At 40.6% G+C, this 21,421-nt stretch overlaps 3 protein-coding genes across 4 annotated transcripts; all 3 read right to left on the bottom strand.

Annotated features, from left to right (window-relative positions):
- Window positions 1-888: 888 nt before the first annotated feature.
- On the bottom strand, window positions 889-9,021 carry LOC111321812 (phosphoserine phosphatase). Of its 2 annotated transcripts, none has more exons than XM_022924783.2 (7): window positions 8,754-9,021; window positions 6,960-7,044; window positions 6,571-6,620; window positions 6,271-6,416; window positions 5,532-5,628; window positions 3,664-3,718; window positions 889-1,979 (listed from the first exon to the last, which is right to left on the bottom strand). In XM_022924783.2, exons 1-7 carry the CDS (start codon window positions 8,888-8,890, stop codon window positions 1,746-1,748), a joined length of 804 nt encoding a protein of 267 aa, XP_022780518.2. In that variant the 5' UTR covers window positions 8,891-9,021; the 3' UTR covers window positions 889-1,745. The 2 variants fall into 2 exon arrangements, with proteins under 2 accessions (XP_022780518.2, XP_088598494.1); XM_088742368.1 differs by lacking the exon at window positions 8,754-9,021 and adding an exon at window positions 7,827-8,734.
- Window positions 9,022-11,772: 2,751 nt separating this feature from the next.
- On the bottom strand, window positions 11,773-13,342 carry LOC148717758 (uncharacterized). The gene has a single exon (XM_088743817.1). It carries the CDS (start codon window positions 12,834-12,836, stop codon window positions 11,979-11,981), a length of 858 nt encoding a protein of 285 aa, XP_088599943.1. The 5' UTR covers window positions 12,837-13,342; the 3' UTR covers window positions 11,773-11,978.
- Window positions 13,343-15,141: 1,799 nt separating this feature from the next.
- Window positions 15,142-17,827, bottom strand: LOC111321836 (uncharacterized). Its single transcript, XM_088743816.1, has one exon. The coding sequence runs from the start codon at window positions 16,693-16,695 to the stop codon at window positions 15,370-15,372; it is 1,326 nt and encodes a 441-aa protein (XP_088599942.1). The 5' UTR covers window positions 16,696-17,827; the 3' UTR covers window positions 15,142-15,369.
- Window positions 17,828-21,421: the final 3,594 nt, after the last annotated feature.

Here is a 21,421-nt window from a genome sequence, read left to right as displayed (position 1 = left end):
GCCGTTGAAAGTAGAAAGGGAGACCTTTCTTCCATTCTATTCTTAGTCCGACTCTTAACCGCCTCCAGTCAAAAGTAATTTTGTAAATATACGCTTCAAACGGCCCATGAGGGAGAAAAAATACCATAAATAGTACCTCAACTGAAAGTATTCAATATTGAAGAAAGATCAACGCCGTCAGAAACTTTACGAAATAGACATTTCAGTTCTCCGTAGTATTTTGACGACTTTAGTTGCAATGGTCTTTCTTCAACCTATAGTGGTATCCGAAGTGGAATCTGATTCTGCCATATACCAGTGATTCATAACATCTGACTAACGTTACGCAAACGCAGTTCAGGGGTAGGATGTCATTCTGATCGTTCTCCTATACCCTTTAATTAATTAATAACTTCGCTTTCAAGGCACTGAGTTACATGTATCTCCTGGGATAGTCCCGATTTTGCTTTACGTTGTTCTGTTATGGTTTCTTTGTTCAAAGCCAACACCATCCCCTCAATCACTCGGATGTGACAGGGTATAGAGGTTGTGCACAGCAGCCATGTTGGATGGCAGGAACAATGAAAATATTTTGCATAAAAAAGAATTTTTTTTCTATTGTTCCTGCCATCCAACATGGCTGCTGTGCAAAACCTCTATACCCAACTAAGGATTTGTCAGTCGTATTCTACTGTCTTTCTCTTGGAGTTCTCACTGGTCGCTTGCGGTAATTTTTCTTAGTTGTCATAGGCTGTTCCCATAACTTTGATTTTGGGTGGACGAAAATCTGACAAATTGCACCCAAAGCAATTCCTTTAAGCTGACGCCATGTATTGTGCGCGTAGTCATTGTACAATTTCATCGAATGTTCTGGTACATGTTGAGGTAATGAGTATCGACATTGGTTGATCACATCTTTTATAAAAGAGATATAATAGCTTGAAAAAGAGACACCTTTACATTTGCCGTGAATTACTGTATCACACGAAAATAGCATCATATTGGTAGAGACAATGAATTATACTTTGCTGGAATAAATGACGATGTTGCCTCATGTTCAACAGAGTGGTACCGCCGTGACAATAGGGACCTTAAGCAGTGAGGACAACCACGGCGAAAAGACCAATAAAGAACAAAACCAAGAAACCACTGGCGAAAAAGTGAATTTAGGTTAAGAGTAAGAATTTCGTGAATGGCTGGATGTATTTACTGTCTCTTGTGGCGCCACGCCTCAACCTCGGCATCACGTAAGTGAGCGAAGTTAGTTCCGAATTTAAACTTCAATCATTTGCCGTCGGTGTTTCCATTCCGGACAACTTAAATGTTCACGTTGTTGTTTGGCAGAAAACGGCTAAGAAAAGTAGAAAGTTTTAAAATGCACGTGCCAATTAGATCCTTTGTTTCGCCACGTCCTCGTTGCCGTTGCCTTCGTGGTTGCTTAAGGTCCCTAACAGTGTTCTAAAGAGACCTCAAACTATAAAATGATTTTCCTTGGCTAATTGACTGCGCAGTCACCATGTCTGCTAAAAATTGTTGAACACGTGTTTTGACTTAAAAATAATTCCTTCAATTTCTTTTCTGCGAGATTTAAAAACTCTTTCATGAGATTCAATTAGTTTGTATCGTCAATAAATAATAATTTATATCATTAATATGTAAAATTCAGCACACAATGGCTAGCGCAAAAGATTGTCATAGATAATTAAAATGTCTCAACGATAAATAATGCTGTGTCCCTGATAGATTTGTTCACTGTATTGTTCCATTTAAATGTAGTGTTTTCCATTTACTCCAGTGATTAGATGTTCACTTGCTCCATTCACTCCATTCAGTAGATGTTCTGATGCTCCATGTAGATTTTCAGTTCCTTTTTCGATCACTCCACTTTGAGAAGTTGGATTCAGCTCTTTTAAAAGCTCTTTGAAGTCAGTCACATACCATGGAGCCTGTGCCTTCACCTTTTCTCTCACAACATTACCCCCAAAGCCTATAAATGTGTCCTGTAAAGTTTAAGAAGTTGAATGCATATCAGCATAACATGACTGTAATTTAAAAACAGACCATGAATATTCCTTACCCAGGTTATGTTCCTCTATTGCACATTACAGAATTCACATCATTTGTCGTATCAGAGTTGTTCAAAAAGGTTGATATTGACCTCCAGTTCTTAGTTCACGGTGATTTACTTATTCTCAACGAGCAGACAATGATTTACCTCATGATAACACTATATATCCATGTGAAGGTGTAGTATGATCGTCCAGGTGAGTGTAGTCCTGAGAAGGACTGTTGTCGGTGGTAGTGACTGACGTTTCGACAACCTGTGCGGAAGTCATCATCAGAGTCAAGTGAATGATTGTTGTTAGTAGAATGTTCTTATTCCAGTTCGTGTGAAATGATCGGTTGGTTTTGCCGTGATGTTATTGGCTGTAAGACTCAAGTGACGTAAGTCGGTCGTGATTGGTCTGTTTCGATCTGTCGGTAAAGTTAGGTCGTTCTTTTTCGGTCGTTTGTGATGTTTATGTCGTGAATGAGTCGTTTGTATGGAGCGGGTAGTTGTTGACATCTGTTTTGTGTGATATAGGGTTGTAGGATGACTCGTCTACAACCCTACATCACACAAAGCCACAACTATCAGAACTCTAACACGACGCGCCCAACTGGTATGCGACTCGACACACAGCTAATCCGACGAGAACAAATACCTTCACCGTGTTTTTACGAAGAACAACTACAACAACGACTTCATCCGACGAAACACTCACCCATCCACTACCACTACCGAAACGAACGACACCGCAACCCCTACGACTACAGCAACCATACCGTACATAAAAGGCATGTCTGAAAAAATCCGCTTCAATATCCGCGTCGCCCACAAACCCATCACCACACTACGTCAGTTACTAACCAACGTTAAAGACAAAGACGAACCGAGGAACAGACAGGGAACGATTTATAAGATCAATTGTTCCGACTGCCAAGCCTCCTTCATCGGTGAGACTGGCAGAAGCCTCAGAACAAGACTGACTGAACACAGACGGGTGACGAGGAAAGGTGATGTCAGCAATCACATTGCTGAACACCATCGACTTACCAACCACAACATTGACTGGGACTCTGCGCAATGCCTAACCTACAGCATTGACTATTTTCAACGACTGACTCTGGAAAGCTGGTTTACTAACTTAGAACAGACTCCCCTAAACAGATGTCAACAACTACCCGCTCCATACAAACGACTCATTCACGACATAAACATCACAAACGACCGAAAAAGAACGACCTAACTTTACCGACAGATCGAAACAGACCAATCACGACCGACTTACATCACTTGAGTCTTACAGCCAATAATATCACGGCAAAACCAACCGATCATTTCACACGAACTGGAATAAGAACATTCTACTGACAACAATCATTCACTTGACTCTGATGATGACTTCCGCACAGGTTGTCGAAACGTCAGTCACTACCACTGACAACAGTCCTTCTCAGGACTACACTCACCCGGACGATCAGACTACACCTTCACATGTTACCCCCGGGTTCAAACCATTTACTGTAATACATATCCAGCTTACAAACTACTACTACTACAGTAATTTGACTTCCAAATAATTAAATTGCAACATAATACTAGATCTGATAAAGACAAAACAATAACAAACTTGTACTCACAGCTGCAGATGGGAATGTCTCTAGGTCTGTAGCCCCATCACCAATCATAACCAAACTAAAAGCCAACAGATCAAACTTTGATTATACAAAATTTTAGAGACAAAAATAGAACTGATTTGTTCTGCGTGCTGTCTTTAGGAACAATGCTAGCTACCCTGAACTTCTGAAAAGAGCAGAACTTCCTAGTTTGCAGAACAGGAGATTACAAGACATTTGCATTTTAATTTTTTAATTTTAATTTTAAAGCCAAGAACAATCTATGTCCCTCCTACATTAGTGACATTTTTATTAAGCATAGATCTAACAATAACCTAAGGCAGCTTGATTTCTCCGCTGCAAGGTACAATATGGTAACATATGGCAGACACTCCCTCTGCCATTTAGGGCCCAATCTCTGGGGAAAATTATTCCCAGACTTGAGAGAAGTTATCACCTTAAAATGTTTCAAAAACAAAATACATACATCAGATTTAGTTACACTAATGGATAATGGGTGCGAGTGCTGTCATCTTTGTAATTCATAGATACATTTGTCATACTGTAAATATTGACATCGTTTATACTTACGCTTATATTTAAATATTTTTACCCTAATTTATATTTATTTATGTTGTGTCCCCTAAGTAGCACAGGTTTCTAACCTAAGCTAGGAGGTTTCTTTAGACACCTTAATAAAGTTTCATCATCATCATCATCATCTGATAGAACTTCTTCCCTACTTGCTTAAAAGTTGCATATCTTTAATGCTAAGTTAACTGACATTCCATCATGTCCTTTAGGGGACATGGAGGTAATATGAATTAAGGATACATAGATAGATGGTTTAGGATAGATGGTTTATTTGCCAAAAGAGTTGCAGTCAAAAACTGAAATACACTATAGCTTACAATTAAAATTTTCTAAGAAAAAATATATGAATATATGAATATATAAATATGTAAAATATGAATATCGACAATCCTAGACAATCATATGTCTGCCTATTAAGAATTATAAAAACTTGAATTGTAATTAATAAAAGTGGATTGACAATGCCTCGTTTTACATTTGGGTAGTACAAACTTCAAACTTCTCCTAAGATTATAGTTCAAGGTTTTCTATTCTGGGAGAAGAGGGTGGAGTCTATGATTATTTTTGGCAGCAATCCGTTCTAAGAACTTTGACATAATAACTTGACGCCTTTCAGAGAGTGGTTGGAGGCCAGCTTCATTAAGTGCTTCGGCGTAACTGTGCTCTGGATAGATAATGCGCATTGCATGTTTCTAGAGTCATTCAAGGTCATTGTTAAGATAATTAGGAAGGCTATTGTGATAAACTCGACAGGCGAACTTAGTTACAGGTCTTATACATATTATATAAAATTGGGTCAGCTCTTTGCTTGCTACTTTGGATCGTTTGAGTTGTCTCAGAAAATACAGCCTGAATGCTGTTTTCTTTACAATTTCGGAGATACAGATGTTCCACTTAAGATCACTACTTAGGTTAAGTCCTAGGAGTTTGGCATGGTTGACTATCTCGAGATGCGTATTATTTACATTGATTGGATTGAATTCTTTGTCTGATTTTGAAAAGTCTATCCTGAGTTCTTTACATTTGGTTTCATTTAGTTGGAACTTATCTGCCTTGGTTTTATTGCAAAAGTTCATCAACAGCTACTTAACACCATCTACAACCATTGTACAAGTATCTTAAGTGACTGACTCAGTCACTGTCTCTACTTGGGTCTCCCAAACTTAGCTCAACCTTTTCAACATCTACTTGACCTTCTCAAATATTTTTTGTCCCACTCTGGCCTCCAATGCATTTGGTTTTGAAGAGGTTTCACACAAAGACCTACAGCTGTACTTGTTCACATCTAATATTTTTACCTTTTGTATCTATGCTTTTCTTTCAAAAGCTGCAGAACCTTGGTCTTCCCTCCAGAGTCTGAGGTGAGCTCATTTTCATCAAAGCCACAGTAATGCCCTAGAAAAAGGGAATATAGATCCTTTGTGTCAAAGACAACAACAAAAAAAGAAAATTTCAACTTAAGTAAACCCTTGTAAAGATGAAATAATCAGATGTAATAAGAATATCCAGGTCCCCAGATGGGATAGTAAACCCTTTACTCCTAAAAAGAATGTGAGGCATGTAAATGCTGAGGTCGGGATATGATTCTACATCTAAAAGTACTATGGCAGATCCAGGGATGGTTCAGTCGAACCCCCTAAATTTCCCCTCAAAATACAGGAAATCATGTTTCTGAAGACCTAATTTTCAAAATCTCCCGGGGGAGCATGCCCTCGGACAATTCTCCTAAGCCCCCTTGACTAAATCCTGGATCCGCCCCAGAAGTATGGTTAGAGCCCTGTACTTTGCAGCAAATCACTTCACTATCTCAGTGCGTCTTTCCATCCAGGAGTGCAAATGAGTACTGGCAAAGTAAATGTCAAGAAAACTTTACCAAATGCCAAGGAATGAAGGGTAGCCCATGATAAATAGTTTGGCAGGCTGATATAAATGTACATTGTAACATTACATTTTAACCACAAAGCTGGAGATAAAAGGTCAAGAGCAAAGTAAAATCACCAATTAAGGAAAAGAAAAAAATAAAGAACAAAACATTACCTTCATCATCAAACTGCAGTCTATTAGCAAATACATTTTCATCAGGTATATTAAGCTGTTCTGCAGCACCCTGAATAACTCTTCTAAATCCACCTGATACAAGGTAAACTGCAGTGCCTCGTTCCTGAAGCCTCTTCACTAGTTCCCTGAAATTTAATCAATTCCGTTTTTGATTAGTTACAGAGTTAACTTTGGATGCAAAACCAGAGAGTCAACAGTCAAATACATTCACATCATCATTAATCCTCCAAACAAAGAGGCACCTAATGAAAATTATCCTAATAAAAACCATAACCATACCTTATTCCTGGTGTGAGACGGACAGGACTTCTCTCTATAAACTTATGAAGCTGAAAAAAATAACTATGTTAGATCAATCCTGTATTTCAAGGTTCATAGAACAGATATAAGAAGGAACTACTTCACAGTATTAAAAGCCACTACTGATGTGGAAAATCGCAGTAAAGAAAACAGCAATTAACCACAGAAATTCCCTTGCTAGGGAGAAAATACATCAAAAAGAAATGATCATGGGTTAGGTTGGCTAAGATTACCAAAGAATACAAATAAAGAATTCTAAAATTCAGGTTAAGTGAGAAATGGAAAAACCTACTTCTTGTCAGTTTCATAAGGAATTTTAACTGATTTCGCTTGTTTTCTTTTTCCACAGCTAAACAAGTTGGACAAACCTTCTCTCTTGTTGCACCGATAATTCCCAGTCTCTCCCTAAGTGCTGTTCTGAATGAAATACCCCCTCCCATTGCTCTAGTAGTCCTGCAAAGGGATTACCATCAAAACTATGTATCAGAGATCTGTTATCTTCAACAGTGAAAAACATAACCCACACAAAGGTTCAAGACACTGAAAAAGCTGTTTGTTACTGAATGCACTAAAAAATGGAAGGTTAATGCCACATACATTTAATTCTATTTGAAAAGGAGACATTAGTCTAGCATTTTCATTTGTAGGCATTTCAATAAATAGCCAAGGTCATAAATAAATTATTTTAAGTTAAGGAGAACAAGGCTGTGCTCTAGCAGTGCCCAGTGGCCCCTGGCACCTTACTTTTGCTCTTGGGCGACTCAGGAGTTTTAGTTTTTTCATACAAAGCATATGCTGGTCACCCTGGATTTCACAGTTTTAAAGCACTGGGCTCCATTCAATTTTCCTTAGAGCACAGCCTTGGAGAAGTTTAGAACTTAAATACCACAGCAAATTCATGGCACAAAGACAAACAATGCAAGGGTTACAGAGAAATATGATTTTGATCTGGGCTGTTTGTCAGGTGAACATTTTGCCATGGTCACAACGAATACACTGATTAATATTTGTCAACAAGTGGTCAAGTAAGCTGATCATTTAATTGAATTATATTTTTTTACAGGTTCTGATTAAAGACAAAGACTCCAACTCTGACCATCAAAAATTCTTCACTGTCACATTTCCCTCAAAAAATATAGCAACAAATAACTTGAACTGCATAATAGAAATTATCATGGATGGTTTTTAACATCACAAAAAATTTAAATACATCAGAAAATGTCTGAAAAATATACCCATTCAGATTGGTTATTCCAAAACTGTCAGTTAAAGTAACATTTTCATAAGTGCTGTGGAAATAAAATTAGTACAAAAAAAGCAAGACAAAATAGAGGCAAATTTCGAATTCGTTGATAAAAAATTACTTTTCTAGAAACTAGGTGAATATTTTTCCAAGAGAACACTCTGGAAAAAACAGGCATCAGCCAAGAAAGCCCTGTATGTATTTGAAAAATAAACTAATAGAGCAATATATTAAATGCTCTCATATATTTTACTATGACAAAAAATACCCCAAGGTTTCTCATTTGTGGAGCAAGTGGCCTGGTGTGAATTTATATCACAATGTCCAAAGGTCGGTAACCACATGATCAAGTAAAACATTGTGTTACGCTTACTCGTGTGACAGACACACGTGAACAAAGCGTGCTGGGTTTGCCCAGCGATGGGACACGGCCGACATGAACCTCACTAACGAGCGATTTTACCTCTACAGTAAAATGAAGGGAATAAGTTGGGATTCAACCACACTTCATCAAGATTAGCAATATTTTCAAAGGTTTTAGTATGAAGATCTCGTCGATTGACTCATTGTGGAAGATGATGATACTCAGTTGACAGCGCAATGTCAAAGTAAATTCATGAATCTCCCCCAAAAGATGTTTCTGATTAAAATAAAAATATTTTTTGTGAGTACTACAATTAAAACTCCACTACTTATGATATGAAGTGACTAAAATTAGGGGCGAAATGTGGATTTTGGCGCTCCTATTTCTTGCCGGCGGTTGGATCACAATTTATGTAAATACAGTTTGCAGTTTTGTTACATCATCCCGATTAAAATTAAACATCATTGATATATTAGGGACCTACACGTTTTCCTTTCAACAAGTAACTCTCGAAGAGAAGTTCTGATAAATTAAAATAATAACACGACAACTTACCATTGTGATACTTCTTTCCCTTTTCCGCAAAATGCGGCAAGTTCATCGATGCCCTCGTCCGTTATGACTGTACTATCTACATCAAAACAGACAGCGTCCGCCTTTTTCCACACTTGTTTCGCTTGCTGGATTACCATTGTAGTTAAATATCGTGTAGGTTTACCCCTGATTATCGGTTGGCGCGCACAGAATGTTGAAAAAGCGACGGTGAAGTGATATAACTTTTAGCCGACACATTCATTTTATTCACAACACACACACTCGTACCCAGACTCCTGGAAAAATACTTGATGCAGAACAGTAAAAGTACTGAGTCTCAGGAATTGGAAAAGGTCTGGAAAACCAAATAAAGACTTCTGAGCACTTGATATTCAACGGAATTTCTGGATCATCAGAACACGGTTAACTCAAACGCGAGCATTTTAATTTCAATTATTATCCATTATACGCAATACCGTACGGAAAATTATCGACCCCCATGGTAGACGCTCAGACCGCTTACGTAATCACATCAACAATGTGGTTTTCCGCCAGGTTGTGCTGAGATTAGTCTCCCTGCAGTCGTGATGTTTCGGTGAGGGAGCGTTGCGTGACCGAAACATCACGGCTGCGGGGAGACTATGCTGAGATCAAACTGATAGTTGTTTGTTTTTTCACGTCATCGCCTGCAGCAGATCACACTAAATAATAATTACTGTACCAGGAATCCAATCGATTAGGATTAAATCCAGATAACTACTTTTTCTTTTTCCTTTCCTGGCAAGGAAACATTATGCCCCGGCCGGACCACTACTCATGGTCTTAAAACAAGTGAGGAGAATTTGCTACCCAGGAGCCTGTGGAAAACGTTTTCTGTGACACCAAATTAACTCACACAAGGTCTCTGAAATTCCGATTTTAATGCAAAACAATTCACTCGCTTCTTGCGACAACAAAAAAACAAAGAACGTCACCGAAACGTTCTGCAGATGGTAAACTAATCTGAATAAGGCGAGGCCGCCAAGTCACTCTCGTCATGAGCTGTCACGCAATGCAAACAAAACATTCTGAACAAGCCCAAGTGATGGGCTCCTGGCTACCTTTCTATAATCAAGAAATGGATAGATATTCTAGTCTTCTCGGATAAGAACGAATAAACCGTTGGCCCTGTCTCCTGGAGGGTTAGGGGTAGGAGACGTTAATTTCCCAGTCACGAGATCACTGTGTAGTGGATGTCCTCTCCCGGGGTGGGATGGGTGGGAACTGGCCCTGAAAAGCCCCCATGGGGAGTGGTCAACTAACCTATGTATGTATTATGTCTGAAATAGAGAAAGAAGTTATTTTTTTTTTTTAACTGACCAACAAAATTTTAAATTCAAGATATTCGATGCTCTACCTTTGAGCTACAGGGACTCTAAAGTGAGCCATGAAATAAAGAAAATTGTACTTAAGTCTAAATTTTGTCACGAAGCTTTAAGTGTAAATTACGCGATGACATTGTTTTTGCTATACATGTAGACCAAACGAGTGCAGAAAGTATTTTTCCAAGCTCGCTGCTCAGCTAATTGGGAGGTGCATAGCAAAGTAAAGTTTAATACCGAGATAGCAGCAACGGAGAACCATTTCGGTTACCAACTTGTTACGGTTACCTGAAAGAAATTTATTAGAACTACTGTAGAATATAGAGCTACTGGGCTCCACCATGTCAGCATTCTTTTCAGGACGAGTAATAAGAAAATGGGCGCCGTTCAGGGATTGAATGAGATGTAAACAAAATGTCGTGTATTCAGTCCATAGTATTATCCAAACATTAGTAGCCTCCAAGTTTGTTTGCCTAAGACACGTCATTCAAGTTTTCCTTGAGGAAGTGGGACGTTACTTCTCGTTATTCTTGGCTCTTGGTTTTTCAACTCCTGACCCAATTTCACATTCCGACCAAAACATGCAGTTTTTTACCTACACCTAGGGCAAGTCCTCTGTTAAATGGATCTCATGCTCCACACCATTTGCACAACCAAGGTCCCGGTCACCGCCTGAAAAAACATAGGACATACGCTTTAACAACCCGTTCACTTCGTTTCTTTGGGCTTCAGTCAGTTCCTCTTCATTACAATCAATCCCACTCATGTCCACCCTTGGCTTGGAGTAGACGATGTCTTTGTCAACACGAGTCTCGTCCCGATCGAACTTGTCGAGGACCGTGGACGCCAGATGTATACTAGCTAGCGCAGTCTTCGGAGGCAGTGTCACTGGTTTGTCTGACATGTTGGTAACTTCCACTGGGCCAAAACACCTTTTGCAGCCGGACCCCAAAATAACCAGCCCTGGTGTCACCGATATATGAGATTCTAGGACTTCGCAAGGCTCGATAACAGCTTTAGAGGGACGTTCTGGAGCTGCAAGTGTCTGACACCACACGACTACCCGCTTATGGGCTCCCACTGTTAGTGCTTGGCTCTTTGTCGAAATTTTTTGGTGGCCACTCGCAAGACGCTCTCGCACTCGCATGGATTGATAGGCCCTTTTCCATGAAGATGAGGTGTGTATCATTTGCAGAAAACTAGCACCTCCCAGCTCCTCACAACGGTCTTTGCATTCTCTCACAATGTTCGTGCCAACTACGAGTGGTACTCGTTGGTTGTACTCATTGTCTGGTACTACCAAGCTGAGGGCCTGTACACTACTACACAGACCAGCCTCTTCCTCCGGAAATTCAACTTCAACATCCACATATCCAAGGAATGGTACATCTTGGCCTGCGGCTCCCACCACGCGTAACAACGAATCCACCGGGTGTATAACACAGTCACTCAAATGTTTCTTATAAAATGATTTTGATATCGAAGTGATTTGACTTCCAGTGTCCAAAAGTGCTAAACATGCTCGACCGTTAACTGCAGCAACACACTCGTTTGCAGTTCCAATCAATGACTTTGGCTCCCACTCAGGTTGTCTCTGGGGCCTGGCCTCCTGTTTGTTCGTCCCTGATAGCCCCGTGTCAGGGACGGGTTGGCGTTTCCCGATGGCGATGTTTCGGCAGCCTCGCAGAGTGTGTCCGACTTGGCCACACCTGTAGCACGTAGGAGGGCTGTACTGGTCTCCCTGCGGACCTCTACTCTGTTATCTAAAAGGCTTCAGCTCGGCAAGTGGAGTGGGTTTAGAGGCAAGGGTAGACTTTACCTCCCTGGACATAGTAACACAAAATTCGCTCGCCCACTTAGGTGCTTTCTCCTCTTCTGCTGTCGCCTACTGGTACTTGACAACTCGTTTGGGCATAGGCGATAAATCAACTTCTCGCTCTCCATATCGAGCGGCGGAAATAAGTTCACCGGACGTCTTGCATTCACTTTTTTTGTGCCGCGCCTTATCTTTCATTGAAGATTTCAGACCCTCCCAAAACAGTAATCTTAGATGTTGGTCCAATGCGGTGTCATCAGGAAGTAATTCCGTTCCCTTTTCCTTGGCTTTCCTCAGCTGATTGTCAAGTCGCGACGCGAAGGCGGACACTTCTTCCAATTCACCCTGTTTCATCGCGTAGGCACGGGTGAGCATCTCACCTCCCGTAGCTGCTCCTTCTTCGCTGTAAAATTGGTCCATTAGCTTTAAAATAGAAGAAACGGACGCTTCCGAGCCAAAACCGACCATTTTCAATTTAGCCTCACCCTGAAGCGAGCGACGAATTTGTTCCACAATCACTGCTTCCGAATGCAATCCAGCCGAAACGGCGCTTTCCACTGCATACCGCCAAATGCGATTGTCCATTCCTTTATGCTTTTGTTCTCCTTCGGAGAACCCGAAGAATGGCGAGAACTGCGGTTTTGAAAAATACTGGACAGGTAATGAACTTGTGCCTGCCTTTGAGGCCGCCGAGGAACATAACGAAACAGAATTATCCCTAACAACAACAACATCCTGGCCGGCGCCATACTTCAGAAAAGCTCCAAAGTTTGTAAATTCGTCTTTCCATTGTATGAGGTCACTCTTGAACTTCTCGACGTAAATTTTCGACACATCCTCGAATGAGAGTGTTGTTCCTGCTTCCTTGACTAGTTTAACTACGCGGTCCCTCTCGATAGCACATTTCTCGTCGCTTGAAAGTACCATTTGACTGCACGACAAAACAAATAACCAGATTGCTACGAAGCTCGTAATTCTCTCTACGGAACTAAGTTGTCCAAATATCGGGCACCAGTTATGTAGCGGTGGAATCCGTAAGAGAGAAACCACAGCACACGGTTAAATTCATGCTAAGAAGCCTTGATGACAAGATAAAATGAGTGTGTTGTAAGTAAGCAAACCAATCTTGTAAAGACTCGACTGAACGTAAAATTACATTGAAACTGAGAACAAATGAAGTTGAGCGAGCTATACATGGTGAGACCACTTTTTGGTACACATTTATGCTATTTGCTCACACTATGTTCATCTCCCAACTATCTGAATTTAAAATGGCCACGAATTCTTCTCTGAGCTCACAAATGTGCTGGGCACCTCTAAAGTGTTGTTGTTCATTTATTTGTTTAAGCAGGTTGATTAATTGGCAGCTGTAATAGCTGATGTGGACCTGCTGTCCTAACCCACCCATTCCACCCCAGGGGAGGACATCCATCACACAGTAATCTCGTGTGTGGGAAATTAACGTCTCCTGCCCCAACCCTGCAGGAGACGGGACCTCTATTTATTCGTCCCTATCCGAGAAGACTAGAATATCTAACCATTTCTTGATGTTATAGAAAGGTAGCAAATTCTTCTCAATAATTTTAAGACCTTGAGTGTTGGTCCGGCTGGGGCTACAGGTGTGTAGCTACAGGTGTGGGCAATGGGCCTTCTCTGTAGACCTTCGCTCTGGGTGAATGATATTGTCAACCTGTCAGTGACAAGAGTATCAGATGCAGTTGTAAACCTCAAAAATGAGGTAAGCTTAGCTTGGTCAAGCCCTCTAATAAATCTCTTTAAGTTGGGCCAGTTTTTCTGTCTCAGCTGCTGTAGCCGGACTGGCTTCAAGTAGGCCAATAACTTTCACATTACTTGGAATAATTGAAGAATATAATTGATGTAAAGATTTCACATCTGAAAAAAAAATCTTGAGGTGGGCAAGAATTGGTTGCCAGCAATCACTTACATATTTGGGTTTTTGCACTATTTCCTTATCAGCAACCTCTCTCATGATTTCTACAAAGTTCCTGTGTGTGACTTTTCTCTTGCAGTCAAATGCTGACAAAAAGTCAAGCATCTCATCACTGTCACATGCAATACTATTGGCCAAGCAGCCTTCTATAAGACTAGTCTCAGATAGAGAAACATAACATTTGAAGGAATCTTGCAACATTTCATGGGTAATGCTCCCCTCCCCAAAAATACAACCAGTAAGAAAGGCTTTGCTTAATTTAAAGGGAAAATACTGACTCTCAGTATATCCCTTAACAACTATCCTCCCCACAGCTTCCCACTTATTGCGGTCAAAATCATGCCTAATATAAGGGACTCTTTCAGTCTCCCCCAGCATGTGGGACTCATAGAATTCTTTCCGAAAGAGGGCAAAAGCTTTCCTTAGGACCCCATTTCCCTGACCAGCCTCTTCATGGCCAAGCTGATTTATTATGTAGAGATTACAAAGTCAAGTTGACCATATAAAAAGTCGATTTGACCATAGAAAAAGTCAAAAGTTGAGCATGTAAAAAGTCAAGTTGATCATATAAAAAGTCGAGTTGACCATAGAAAAAGTCAAAAGTTGAGCATGTAAAAAGTCAAGTTGATCATATAAAAAGTCGAGTTGACCATACAAAAAGTCAAAAGTTGAGCATGTAAAAAGTCAAGTTCACCATATAAAAAGTCGAGTTGGCCAAACAAAAAGTCAAAAGAGATCTCATTTATCACTTTCACGGGTTTATTACGAATCAACTTAACGGCCTGCTCCTAGTTGGCTTGTTAGCTCAATTGGTAGAGCGCTGCACTAGTATCGCACAGGTCAGTGGTTAGAATCCCGTACAGGCATGATTTTTTCAGGTCTGATTTTCGCTATTGCTTAAATAGCGCTATCTACTGCGAGGATCGTGCATCATATGTAAAAAGTCAAAAGTTGAGCATGTAAAAAGTCAAGTTGACCATATAAAAAGTCGAGTTGACCATGTTAAAAGTAAACTGGTTCACAGAAATACAGAGGGAGTATTGACTGGGTTGGCGCCCCATATTGGAGGGTTGTAGCCTCCTTCGCAGCCGTCTTTCGGGAAGTAACGCAACGCTCTCCCCGAAAAAAACTTTCGGGGGCAGCGTTGCGTGACATCCCGAAAGGCGGCTGCGAATGAGACTAGGAGGGCTGAGGAAAGAAAGTGATGACTCTGCACTCCGGCAGTCCTGATGTTCGTGACCAAATAACTCTATGTAAAATAACTCCAAAAAGCTATGGTAGTTGACCAAAAATATGTACCTTTATGTTGCTCAAATTCCTAGTAAGTCTTGATGTTAGGAAACATCATGAAACTCCTTAAAGCTGAGATAACAACTTTAGTTGCTGGAGTAATCCATTTAGCTTAGGTTCTAATATTATAAAATATAAAAAAAGATAATTAGGACACTACGATGATTGGCAGTCAGCCAGTACTCTAAGTAACAATGTCTTCATTAGAAGATATTCAAGCTATTTATTTAACAGTTTGTTTAGATCTTTAGATGCTTTGTCGACAGAGTCGAGGATTGGGACGACGTTTTCTTCTAGCTGTTGCACCGCCGCCTTTAGAGCCTCAAGGTTTATTCGGCTATCCTTGCTGCGCTGTACATTTTTTTGAAACTCCTCGTAAACCTTCCGCAGCCCTTGGGTCTTCTTTTCTCCCAGCTCTCCAACTTGTATGTTTGCCAATTGACTGGCCATCAAGACACTCCACACAATCAGATCCTCCTCGCCATGGGCATTTGGAACGTAGATCATATATTGCTTTTGATCGTCATTGAACATAACCCCAAACTGACCTCTTTTAGATCGGTTGGCGATGCCACTCTTCATGGAAAGTAAGATGCCAACTCTAAAATGGGGAACCTTCGCTAGGTTTCCTTCAAAAGACTCAATCGCATCTTTAGTCAGTGCACTCTCCCAATTTTTTATTTCAATCATGATTTTGTGACCATCAGGGGTATCTGCCTCTATATCTCCTTTCCCCTTCTCGCGGGATGTGTCCCTGAAGGTGAAGTTACTTCTGCGGAGGTTTTGGTGGAGGATCCCAAGTACGTCTTTCTCAGCCCGAGCTCCTTTCTTCTGCGGATTTCGTAAAGCGGTTGACAGTAAATCCAATTTTTCTCCATGCTTTTCCAATGATTGATTGATGCGTGATTCGGACTCTTTGATCGCCGTACCCAATGTGTTAAGTGCAGGAACTCTTGTCGCAATCTCTTTCACGTCTGTCTGTAATCTTTCTCCGATTTTCTTAATGTCGTCGCTTAAGTCAGTTTTAAAAATTAGCACATTGGTCGTCATTTTATCAATGCCTTCACAGACTTTGGTTGTTAACACCTGTTGCACATTGAGTACCTTATCATGTACTTTCGTTTCGACGTTGTTCATCGTGCCTGTAATTTCTTCTATCTTTGGAGCGAGTGCATTCTGTATATCCGTTTTCAAATCGACTGTGAGTGCTTTCACATCTCTGCTGACGTTATCTTTCACATTTTCCACCTGAGCCTTTATCTCTTTCTCGATGTCGAAAACACGTTCTTGGATCGGTTCCATCTGAGAAGTCAGCACCTCTTTCATAAACTTTGGACCAACATCCACTGTGAAGGTAACGGATTCTCTCACTTTGACTCCCAGCTCAAATATGCTCACAAGTTCTTCATCTGCCAGCACACGAACCCACTCTTTATATTTTGTCATGTCTAGCTTAATATCTCGAGAGCGCGGCTGACCCTCCAACAACTCTTCTGGATCCAAACGCTGCTTCTTGGTACTCGGTTCATCCATGTGAGAAGCCATTTTCTAAGTTCAGTTACTATCGTCAAAGCAGAAGAGTTTTATAGTCACAGTAGCGTCTGTCAGCATTCACGGGTACAAGACTATTTTCTCGGAAAAAGACAATCACTTTATAAGCTTTAGTGATCGGTTCTTTTGCAATGAAGTCCAGTGATTGGCTAGAGTTCCAACCACATTTTCTCGGAATAAAGCATACAATCATTACAGGGGGTCTAGTGTTCGGTTATTATTAAATCATTAAGTGATTGGCTGGTATTTCAATCACGTTTTTCTCGGAAAAAGACAATCACCACAAAGGGTCGAGTATTTCATTAATATCCTTAAATCAACTCCAGTGATTGGCTGGTATTGTAATTAAGTTTTCTCGGAAAAGACAATGACTATGAAGAGCCCAGTGTTTATTAAATATCCTTAAATTAAGTCCAGTGATTGGCTGGTATTTTGATCAAGTTTTTCTCGAAAAGACGGCAAATATGAAGAAAGCAATAGCAATTTTCCCTGTTTAGGCTGCCGCTTTTCGTTCTGGTCCGATGTTGTGATTATTTCTATTGAACGAGTCTTATACAAAATGGATGAAGGAAAAATCGAGATTTTATTTGCTCTAGAAGTGAGAAACTGATTTCTGGTCTAGTGATGTCAGGATTGTCAAAAATGTTAATGATCACGATGGACCGCGTGCACTTCGAGGATGGCTCACAGTTTTACTCTCCTCAAATTGAGCAACTTTGCAAGGTTCCATTAAAAAAAACTTACCAAACTCATAAAAATATGCTCACCAGAAGTTTTCTGAAGATAGGTGTGCCAGAGAGCAAGCAAAAGCCATCGCTCAAAATATCATTCACGAGCACGCCCACAAAGTTAACCAACCTCGTTCCCAGGGTCTCTCATCTTCCCGCCCCCTGGAGCGAGCGAGGAAAGAACCTGGTTTAGGCTGCTCACGTGTTTAGAGAGCAAAAAAAAATCCTTTGGGACGAGTCGTCTGTTTGCTCGATTTTTGCCTCCTATCATTTGTCATCTTCAAATCGACGCTATCATTGTTCAGGTCGCCACGTTTTATAGCAGCCTTCAAGTTGCTATATCTCGGAGTTGGTACTGTAACCTTAATTTAAAACCCGAACAAGTCCAGTGTTTAGAAGCGATGTATTCGGGCAGAAATGTTGTGGCCGTTTCACCAACGGGATACGGTAAATCTTTGATTTTTCATCTCCCTAATTCTTCACTCTTCTTCGAGAAGTTAAACAGTCAACGACCTGTACCTTCCTTGTCATTTCGTCCAGTTGATTATGTTGGTTCGCCTTTGAATACCTTTATTAAAGATCAAATAAGAACGAGCACCGGCAGCCGTAGTTTTTTTTGTGACTAAATATTGAACACTGGCACGTCAAATTATGTAAACAAAGGAAAGCGAACAGTTACGTGCAATCGAGTGCGCATTATTTTTCCTCCTCTGAAGGAAATAGGTACTAGAAAAAGAGAGATCGCTTAGACGAGCACACAAAAAAAATCTGTACGAATTTTCCTGGTCATGGACAGCATCTTCGCAAACATATCTGACAGCGGCTGAGTCAAACGAAGGTAGCTCATTCTGAAAGAAATTTGTCACCTTTCGTAAAAATACTCGCAACTCAGAAGCGGCAAAGAAGTATCTGGAACCGTTGAGACGTAACAAAAAACAAATCTGGGAAAACACTATCGAAGATACAGTTGTTTACCTCTTTTCCAGCCAAAGACTACATTTGTGTTGGCGCTTTTACGAAATTTAGACCGCGACGGCTTCTCTCAGATTCCCTTGCATCATAGCCAGGGTGCGTGACACAGATTGTGATATTTCTGTACATCGCTACACCGTTTCGATAAAACTTTGACTTTCACTGATCACCGTTTTGAAAGAAATAAAATTTTTCAAGCGTCTTTTCAAGGCCTACAAAATAGATGTGGAAAAAATTTTTCTTGTCTGAACGGCCGGCCATAAATGTCGTCGGCGGCGGCGAGCGATGCGCTTTTTTCTTTCGCATAGATGTTCTTCGAGAAAGATACGTCTCCAACTGATTTACAAAGCCTGAAACAATTGATATTTACCGTAGTGGGAGATTTACTGATCTTTTTGGGCGTCTGCTGAATATTCTCAGTTGGCATTCGGCTCGAAGCGCTTCACGTGTTGTTTTATTGCCAATAAGCTACGCTCGCCAGTGGACTAAGTGGAGAGAAAATCCCACCTGTCTGTTACGGTGGCTCTCAAAGGCCATCCACCTACAAAAATTTTCATGACTTTATCGCGCGATATGTTTTGCTAAGTCCATTCATTCAAAAACTTTGCAATCAACATTATCGCGCGATAGATAAACTTATCGCGCGATAGAACAACTCATCGCGCGATAGAACTACTTATCGCGCGATAGAACAACTTATCGCGCGATAGTGTTATATCGCGCGATACAACAACTTATCGCGCGATACAACAACTTATCGCGCGATGAGTTGTTCTATCGCGCGATAAGTAGTTCTATCGCGCGATAGAAAAACTTATCGCGCGATAGAGTGTTCTATCGCGCGATAGAACAACTTATCCCGCGATAGATAATATTATCGCGCGATAATTTTATTACTAGCTCCCATAGCCCCACGATTATTAGCACGTGGTCACAGGAATTGCACCGACCTGTGATTGGAAGTTAAAAATAGCATTAGTCACGCTGTTGAGCTCAAGAGACTTGTAGATCACCATAGTTAGTAGAGGGCTGCATGTGAATGTTGGCTTCCTCCAACAACTTGAGTGTGGCAAGAACACGCCTAACCGAGAACACTGTACCAACTGACGTGACAGACCCCTTCACCCTGAAGTTTCTCCTTCCAGAAAACCAACTTCTGAAGTGGAAAGATGACATCGCCCGCAAGAATCAGCTTATGAATGGAAGATTTGTATATGCTGAAAATGCGCAAGGCTGCTCTCCTCATTGCAAACCATGCTCAAGCACTAATAGTTGGACGATTTTCCCGCGAAAGTTTGGAAAAAAGAGAATGTGCAAGGTTTCTAAACAGCGGTATCTCATTAATTAAATCATGTAATCGACACCGAAGTTAAGTATTCTTTCCGGTGCAATTCCTGAATTTAATAGTTGAAAGCGTTAAAGGCAGGAAAAGCACCGGGTCGAAAGCGCGTTCAGAACGGGAGCTGTGGGCAAAATAACTTCGCTAGAGAAGATCAAAGGCTTTGGACTGAAGGAAGAAAGATTATCGCGTTCGGGGTTTCCATTTTTCACCGCTGGAAGTCGACCAATCGGGCAGGTGCAATTTCTGTATTTAAGACTTGCGTTACAGAAAGGAATTGCACCAAGAGCGAAACGTTTGCAAATAGAACATATTACACAGCGAGTCAATTAACGAACGAAAACTGCTCGATACTGAAGCGAAAACAAATATTATTGCTGTTTCAGTGGTAAATTTTCGACCATGAATAACGAACGGTAGGTAGCAAATCCACGCCATAAATTTACCCCTTTACCGAAGTAGATTTGACCCGAAAATTTGTCTTCCAGCGATAATATAAAAGTCTGTGTTTATTTGATTTGAAAAAAAGGAAAGATTTTTAATGCTAACATAACTTTCGACCACAAATGCCTACGTGATCTACAAGTCTCTTGAGCTCAACAGCGTGACTAATGCTATTTTTAACTTCCAATCACAGGTCGGTGCAATTCCTTTAAAAGTTTCGAAACTTGGTCCGCCATCTTGCTATGGATGTGACCACGTGCTAATGGTCGTGGGGCCATGGGAGCTAGTAATAAAATTATCGCGCGATAAGTTGTTCTAACGCGCGATAAGTTGTTCTATCGCGCGATAACTTGTTCTATCGCGCGATACAGTGTTCTATCGCGCGATAAGTTGTTCTATCGCGTGATACAGTGTTCTATCGCGCGATAAGTTGTTCTATCGCTCGATAAGTTTTTCTATCGCCCGATAAGGTTATCTATCGCGCGATAATGTTGATTGCAAATTTTTTGAATGAATGGGCTTAGCAAAACTTATCGCGCGACAAAGTCATGAAAATTTTTGTAGGTGGGTGGCCCTTGAGAGCCACCGTAGTCTGTCCCTCCCTCAAACCACTAATTTGAAATCTCCTAAAATGTGGGAGACACGTGACCAGCCTAAACCAGGGTCTCTCCTCGCTCGCTCCAGGGGGCGGGAAGATGAGAGACCCTGGGAACGAGGTTGAAGGTTAACATGTGCGCATCTATGCTAAGAAGTTGATTTCTCTTACCTCGAGCCATCCAGGGATGGCGTCAAAGAACAAATACAAAATAAAGCAAACCAAAAATATTAAATAGAAAGAAATTTATCACAACGAGATCTTATTACAAATCTAAGTACTTTTCAATTTTGTGTCATTTTGATGAACAGGATATCCAGTCAGTTGATTGGGAAGGTATATTACCTGCCAATCCTGATCCTAACGTAATGTTTGATACCTTTTACTCTAGAATCTGACATAATTGATGTTCACATCCCTCTCATACAGTTCTCTAAACGTGAATTAAGAATAAAATCTAAGCCATGGATAACAAATGGTTAAGGGTCTCAATCAACAAAAAATAAGCTTTTCAAGAAATATATTTCAACTAAATCTGCATACTATCATACTAAATTCAAACTTTATAGAAATAAAATTAACCACTTATTAAAAGTAAGGAAAAATAATTATTACAATAATTATTTCCATGTATACATGTCC

Source organism: Stylophora pistillata, chromosome 13, assembly GCF_964205215.1.
Source record: "Stylophora pistillata chromosome 13, jaStyPist1.2, whole genome shotgun sequence".
In the NCBI taxonomy this organism is placed as follows: Eukaryota; Metazoa; Cnidaria; class Anthozoa; order Scleractinia; family Pocilloporidae; genus Stylophora; species Stylophora pistillata.
The sequence above is the reverse complement of the archived record's forward strand: the minus strand, read 5'-3'. Positions and strand labels throughout refer to the sequence as shown.